Source organism: Clupea harengus, chromosome 24 (assembly GCF_900700415.2).
Source record: "Clupea harengus chromosome 24, Ch_v2.0.2, whole genome shotgun sequence".
Classification (NCBI taxonomy): Eukaryota; Metazoa; Chordata; class Actinopteri; order Clupeiformes; family Clupeidae; genus Clupea; species Clupea harengus.
In genome coordinates, this window is record NC_045175.1 from 890,032 (window position 1) to 897,851 (window position 7,820).

The following is a 7,820-nucleotide window of genomic DNA, read 5'->3' on the forward strand; positions in this document are numbered from 1 at the left end:
TCTCTCTCTCTCTCTCTCTCTCTCTAACACCTCTCTGCTCCAAGCACCCATCCTGCAGTAACTCCTCCCTGGCCACGGGCAGCTCGGAGGGCAGCCTGCACACCACCCTGGAGGAAGGGCTCAGCTTCAGCATCTCCCCACCGCTGCCACGGGATCGGGATCGGGATCGGCCCCTGCTCTGCCCCATCCCCCCGCCGACAACCCCTTCACCCCGCCGCCAGCGCCGCGGAGCCGCGGGAGGGCGTCCGTCTGCTTGTTTCTCCCTCCAGGCCACCAGGGGCCACCAGAGGAGCTTGAGCAGCTGCGGGGGAAGCAGCAGCAGCCCCAGCTGTCCGCGGCAGGACTCCATGGACCCGTCGGACGAGGACACGGGCTTGGGCATGGGCATCGAGGGTACGAGCGGATGCGGCTCCAGCCAGGCGGGCAACAGCGAACATTTGTCGGAGACGCTGAGCAGCCTGTCGCTCACCTCGCTGCTCTGCGCCAGCTCTCTGGCGCCCCCTCTGGTCAAGAAGTGCAATAGCACAGGGAACCTGGAGCAGGGCGGGGGTGGCCTGTCGGTCCGGAGCAAAGACGGCAGACAGTTGTACGGCATGGAAGCCCAGGGCTACCTGTCCAACCCATGGACGGAGGAGGAGAGGGGCATGGGCGGAGTGGGGGGCGACCGGGTGCCGGCGGGGTGTTTGGGGGTGAAAAGCAGCAGCCAGACCATGGACACTGGCTCGCGGAAGAACAGATGAAACCTGTCCCCCCATTCCCCCCCCTCGATCCTTTTCTTTGGCCACCTTTTTTTTCGCTTGCGCTCCTACCCTCTTCCGGAACGTTCTGTGAACTTCACCTCCCTTCCGTGTGTTTTTCAGTACCGTCTCAGTGAATGGCCACCATGCTGCTGCTCACAGACAGGGAAGCTTTCAGGGGATCACAGGAGTTAGAGCGGAGAGAGGCCGGAACTACAGGGAGTTATTTTCCCCCCCTTTTCACTGCAGTATTATGGAGCTATGTATGCAACGGAATTACCTAGCCTGGAGTGGGACAAGATGGCTGCCGTGCTGGTCCTCTGTATTTGCAATGGAGGGGAAATGGAGACAGAAGAGTCATGGATTTTCAGGACCAGCTTACAGTGTGAAGGTTTAAGCTGCATGAAGGTGGAGATGAACACATGACTTTTTTCCATGAAAAGAACGCTTGGCTCTGTGCTGCCCACCCCCATATACTTTGACACAAAAAAAATGACATTTGTTAAAGCGCATACGGTCTTTCTGATGAGATTTGTACTGTATGTTTTCTATCACCCACGATTAAGGTAGCAACGAATGACCTTTTCAACGCGTCATCTCTGAGAGGGTGACAGGCAAGTCCTATTTGTTGTCGACTTCGTTTTATATGACCGGAGATTTTAGACTTATTGTGAACACATGTGTGTGTGTTTGTGTGTGTATGGGGGTGGGGGGTTGAGGGGAAAATATGTACACCTGTGCAGAAAAGCCTGTGAGTCTGAGAAGTTAGTGGGGTAGAAAATAGCCCAGGAACATGGATAGATAAATTAGTGTTTAAGATAAGAAGAACAAGGACTAAGGAGTCTAAAGGATCTCATTCTTGTGACTGTAGAAAACCCGTCTGCTTCTGAAAAACGAAATCTGCTTAGGACAGGCAACCAGCAATGAACTGCCACAAAATGGATCCACTCTTTCCCTCATCCATTGTGATGTCTTCTGTTTCCTTTATGTGTTTGTGAAACAAGTTCCACACAATGTATCTCGTTCAGGCACAGACACACACACACACACATACATTTCCTGGTTTGACAACACCGCCAGCCCAAATGTGTTTCTCAGAGCCTCATCACTGCACTCGTGGAGAACCCCGATACAAGTAGAAGGAGAACAGGACCAGTTGTCTTGATTGTGAAGAGCTCTCGCTCCTCACTGTGTCCCGATGTTGTGAAGTACTCGTGACAGTATAACAATGATGGACTTAGTAGCATAGAATTCAGTGTTTTACAGGATGCGTGTCCAGTATTCTTACAGTGCAAGTATTCGTATGTGACTCAGCTGAAAACCCCAATAGGAAAGTCTACATTTAAGACGTGCGACAAAAAGACAGAACTAAGTGCTACCTGCATGTTGAATTTTCACTCAAAAAAAAAAGAACTGATTAAAATGAGAGTAAAAAAAACTCAATTTGGTGTTCATCAATGCTAGTTTTTTTAACTGTGGTCACAAGAAAGAAAGTGGAAGATTCTTACATGTTTTTGGTAGGTTATAGTAGTGGGCAGCATAGCTTTGGGACCTCCGATACAATGTGGCCTGCTCAATGGAACAAGATCGGCTTAATATCTGTAGGAGGGAGCGTCTGAAAATAGCACCCGTATTAATATCTGGGGAGCCGTGTCAGTAGTGGTTAGTCCACCTGGGATAAGTACCCCGTTTACGCTGTTTGACAAGCTTCCCCTTTCTCTGGCATGCAAATATAAAGAGCGTGTCAACTCTGGAGAGGGTTTAATGTTTAATCCAATTCACAGGCCGCCATCAAAAGAGAGCGATGGTAGGTGGATTTGAAGAGACGGTAAGCTTTGCTGGCTTGGCTCTGCCTGTGACAATCCGTCACAAACGTTTCACACCACCATCGCCCCTCCAGCATCAACATCAACAACAAAAATGAGATTCATTATTCTTCCGCATGAGGGGGTGAAGTGTGATCGCCTTAGCTTGCGTAATTCCTTCTTGAGTAATCGATTCCTTTTGTCGCTGGTGTTTTTTTGTTGTTGTCGGCGGTTTTTGTTATGGTTGTTCAAACTGGTGCATTTCACAGTGGAGCTTGCAGTGTACGCGGTGATGGACGGACGGACGGACGGACGGACCGATGAATGAGACAGGGGAAACTGACAGTGGAAAATGGAACTGTCCGCTCATTTAAAAAATCATCACTGATGTAAGTTGAGGCGGGTAGGGTGGCGGCTTCAGCTTGCTCATTTTGATGTGGAGAGAGAGAGAGAGGGAAGGAGAGATAGAGGGAGGGAGGGAGGGAGGGAGAGAGGGAGGAAGGTAGGGAAACACATTCTATTTTCAACGGCAGATTAAGATGCAATGAGTCGGAGCACTTTCATGGAGACGCCAAGTGCTCTCTTCCAAGGCAAGTCAATCTGCCAAGTTCTGTCTGATAAACCAAATGTGTTTGTGTGTGTGCGTGGACTAAGTACATGTTCATCAGCGTTCTTGATCATTCCGGAATGTTCTGTGTCTAATGATCAATGTTTTGGTCTGAGTTATTGTTAAAATATTTTAAAAGCACAAAATATTATTCAGCATGAAAACCCAGTTAAAACATGTTCCAGTGAGCATAAACATTCACTTCCCCTCTCCAGCTCTCTTCTGCATGATATTTGAGATATGTGCTCGTTAGGTGAACAGCGCCTGATAAGTTCCCACGATCTGGTCCAGCCTATTCTTATTTAGAACAGCCATTTCCTCTCCACATTACTCGGCAGAACCCACCTGAAAAAAAATGTCTTCTTCCTCCTGCTCGCTTCTCCATTTATTTTCGGGCAGCAGCTGAAAAAAAGAATGTATATTCATATCATTTTTGATATTTCATGCCTGCCCCAGTGTAACGTCTGTTTATACAGGTGTCAAACAAACAACCTTTCCCCAGGGTATCTTGAATGTAAACCGCTCCTACAATGTGAAGAGTAGGCAATATTTCCTACTTCCGAAAACGACCTTGTCTCCAAACAAACGTTCCCAGAGCCCACTTCTCTTCCTGGTTTGGAAACCCTGATGTTCCAAAACAAACAGCCCGCCCATTGTGGCTTGTTTCCCTGTTTGAAGTGCTGCCATGGTGGCAGGATTCGGTGACAGCTGGGAATTAGCTGTATAAACACACACCTGAGGCCTCTTCAGGCAGTGGAAGCTACAGGGATGGAACTCCACGCTTGAGCTGGCAGCATCTGCACTCAGGAGAGAGAAGGAGAGAGAGAAAGAGGGAGAGAGGGATAGTGAGAGAAGGAGGGAGGGAGAGAGAGAGAGAGAGGGAGGCTGCTTCTTTCAGAGGTGCTACTGGGTCCTCCTGTTCCAATTGATTCTGATTGGCTTTGAAGGGAGGGAAGCATTGTACTCCAAACAAAAACACAACATGTACTAGGGGGACCCGAAATGCCCCTTGAAAGAGGAAAAAAACAAACAAACAGGAGAGGAGGGATGTACAGAGGATGGGCAGAGAGGAGGAACAGTGAGACCCCGGTGGCATCTGGTGACCTGACAGAGAGCCAGGCTCGACATCTGCCGGCCAGCTGGACTGCAATTTGACAATCTGGCTTATTTATTTATTTGTTTATTTTGAAGCATATGAGCATGTGCGCTGGGGTGGGGATGTGGGCAGGGCTGGACATCTGTGTGCGGCTGGACAGCCTTTGTCTTTTGAAGCCCTCGTCGCTGGCCCTTGTCTTTTGAAGCCCTCGCCTCTGGACGTGGCACCTCAGGCCCTTGTCTTTTGAAGCCCTCGTCGCTGGCCCTTGTCTTTTGAAGCCCTCGTCTCTGGCCCTTGTCTTTTGAAGCCCTCGTCTCAGGATGTGGCACCTCTGGCCTGTGTCTTGCAGCAGGATGGATGGGCACTTAGCTCCTTCTTGTTGCTGCCACTTGTCCTGTCGCCTGAAGCATCGCAGACGTTCCGATGTCAAGTCTGTGAGGACTTTGGCAGAGCGGGTGGCAGGAGGCGATGTTACCCAGGTACATGTCACACACACACACAGTGTCAAACACCAAACTGTTGCACTCGTCACGATTGATTTTTCAGCAACACGGCATCTTGGTTGTCAGAATTAACTCTCCTTGTGATGCAATTGACCCTGTTTGACACGGCAAGTGCCAGCCAGTGTCTCTCCGCATTTCGGGTGAGGCGCAGTGAACGGCAATGGCTCTCTGTGCCGCTGCTCGGCTCAGATGGACGGATCTGTCACACTGACTCAAGTCCGGCCTCATTTATCTGTTATTCATCCGTCTCAGGCCGAGGCCAGAGCCACATCGGCAGTCATATAACCCACCAATCCAAAAGAGAGTGGTGTGCGTATGTGTGCGTGTCAGTGAATGTGTTTCTATGCGCGCTTATGTGTGGGGAATGTACTTTGACGACTGTACCAATGGCGTCGGAAAAATGAGAAATGCATCGTGGAGAATAATCATGTTGCTACTTAGCCCCAAGCGTTGTAAAGGTTTGCAGATACCACGACAGGATTGAGTTGAATGTAGCTTGGGCTTGCAGTGATTTACCAAAGCAAATGTTTTAATATCCCACTGGAATTAGAAGAGCCTAGTGCCGAGCAGAAGCAACTAAAGCGAAGGAAGATTTGTTTTTTTTGGCTGTAAAGACGAGATAGAAACTGCCCATTTAATTTGAAATTCTAATTTAAAATTGTAATTGCGTTGGAGCTGAATACAGAAAGCCAGTTAATTAGCCAGAGTCAGCATGCGTGCATTGGCTTCGGCTGGGCCCCCAGCTATTCTTTGTAAAGTCTTGGAACGTTACGTAGGAGTTTTGTTGGCAGACGGATTTTTTTGTTTATACTGCCATATTCAGCTCACGCCATTACAAAGAGAGAATCACAAATGAGGGCCTCTCAAATCCAATGGCAAAAAAATTAAATAAAAAAAGTCAAGCTGTAAGAATTCATCTCAAAGGCATCCCAGCCACCTCAGAAGCTTGGGGGGGGGGTCATATTTTGCATTTCATGAGTGCACATGAGCAGAACTCAAACAGGAAGCGTGTTAGCCAGAGTCTAATGCAAATGGCCAGCGCTCCTCTTGTGGCCCCCGGTTATTGATTGAAGACTCCTTTTAGGGCACCTTCCGCATTGGTCAAATATCAGGGCAGCGTCTTGGTAAACAAGGTTGCCGTCTCGGTGTTCTCTGGTGTATTGGCCGAGGCCATACGCGGACGCGGACGCGGTTGACTGACGACAACGGGGAAGGTCGATCGCCGCCTGCGGCACCTGCAACACGTCTGCCTAGCGTCGGTAAATGTCACTGCACATTTTGTCCTCTTTGAGATCCACGCCTGCTGTTTCTGGTTCACGCGTCTCGAGTGCAATGCATTTGCCATGCAACGCGTCTGGGTGTAGCTGAGGTTTTGTTTACCTCCATAGAGGCCATCACCCTAAATGCCCTCATCGCAGCGAGCGCCATATGCCGACGCGCCATATCCGCGTCCACGAGAGCAGTCGGACTCTTTTAGCGACGGGTAATTCAGATGGATCGTCAGCCGTTCTGCGAACCCCCTGAGCCATTTAGGATCATCATAATCTAAAAGAGTGAGTTTAAAAAAAAAAAATCTGATGATCCCTCGGAGCGTCACCGGGAATGAGGGCTGCAGGAGGGAGCACAAATGGCTGAATCCATCTTCATTTCTCCCCAAACAGGCAGTGATGTCTGCAGCCTGTTTGTGCTGCGCCATATTGAATACAGCGCCTCGGCCACATAAATAGCTCTTGTTTATTTTAGCTCAGTCTACATTTGTATCAGATAATGCATGAACTCCAAGGTTTTCAGACTGTTTATATGTAGCTCCAGCTCTTAGCTGACACGAAGTCTGTTATTTCTACAAAGCCTAACCTTTTAAAAAACATTTCATTGCATTAATGGTAAGCAAATGAGGAGGAAAAGTCGTATGCATAGCATGTGTTACATATGGAGGTCATTTTTTTATTAGGCAATTTTCATTACAGAGACCATCTTGACTACAAGGCTAAAAGAACAGTGAATTGAAGGTAAAATGGTGGGTTATTGATTGGTTCAAGGACATATGAAGTGCGCACTAGAAGTTTGGTTGTGAAATATATAAAAAAACACCTTCTGTCTTAAGAGATGTAGAGGGCATCTCTGTAGGATGTGTTTGCTTTCATCATTATTTGCAGTCAGTGTTCATGTTATATATAAATCTAGCAGATGTCTCTCGACAAGTAAACAGTACTGTCTCTTGGATTGGGCCGATGCCATTGGCATCTAAATGTGATCTGCAAGTTGTCCCACATCGACAGTTCTGTTTTATGAAACTGGATCCAGATCACAGTGGTTGTAGACTTAATCTTATTTTTTTTTTATCCTATTGACTAATGAAGCTTATTCTTTTAGTTTTACATGACTTCATAAGGGATTCAACTGGACGTCATGGAAACACATTCAAAGTAAAAAATGGCATGGGCTGAAATGTTTCCATTGGATTTAGAAAAAACTGTTGACATCAAACAGAAATGGATTCTGGGAAATAATAAGTGGCACAGTGATGAACCCGTGAGTCATCACAAATATGTTTTCAGCTGTAGACATTTCAAGGTGGCGGTTATACGTGAGATTAGCACAGCACTCCACTCCACTCCGAAAAACAAAACAAAACATGTCCTTCAGACAACCCTCAAGCTTTTTCTTACGAGGTACAGGTCACCACTGTGTGAGATGATCCCAATCCTGTAACCTTTCGAGTGGCAGTGGTGTGTATCTTCAACTCGATAGAGTCCAGCTCACAGAGCAGGAGGAAAAAAGACATGTTGGAATACCCTCGTCTTTTGTCGTCGTCGTTTCATCGTCGGCGTTCCCCCCCCCCCTCCCCCCCAGTACAAGTGCTTATCAATATGCAAGAGTGTGTCTTGGGAATCAATTGAGGTTGAGACAAGGGGACAGTCGGGGTCTCAGTGAATTAAATTCATTCCCCACCCCCGGCTGCACGCCTCTGTAATTACAGTGTGGGTTAATGATGTTTGGAAGAGAGAGATTGTTACAGCCCTTTTATAACCTATTTGTTCCCAGCCTTAAAGGACAAGACCATCCATCTCG

At 47.9% G+C, this 7,820-nt stretch overlaps 1 protein-coding gene across 1 annotated transcript in view; it reads left to right on the forward strand.

The window, feature by feature from the left end:
• LOC116218999 (voltage-dependent T-type calcium channel subunit alpha-1I-like) overlaps window positions 1-7,563 on the forward strand; it is an 8,589-nt gene extending 1,026 nt beyond the window's left edge. Inside the window, exon 2 of the mRNA XM_031561805.2 lies at window positions 45-7,563. Within this exon, the coding sequence (XP_031417665.1) occupies window positions 45-740 (696 nt within the window). The 3' untranslated portion in view covers window positions 741-7,563. The remainder of the gene's footprint in view (window positions 1-44) is intronic.
• The last annotated feature ends 257 nt before the right edge of the window (window positions 7,564-7,820 follow it).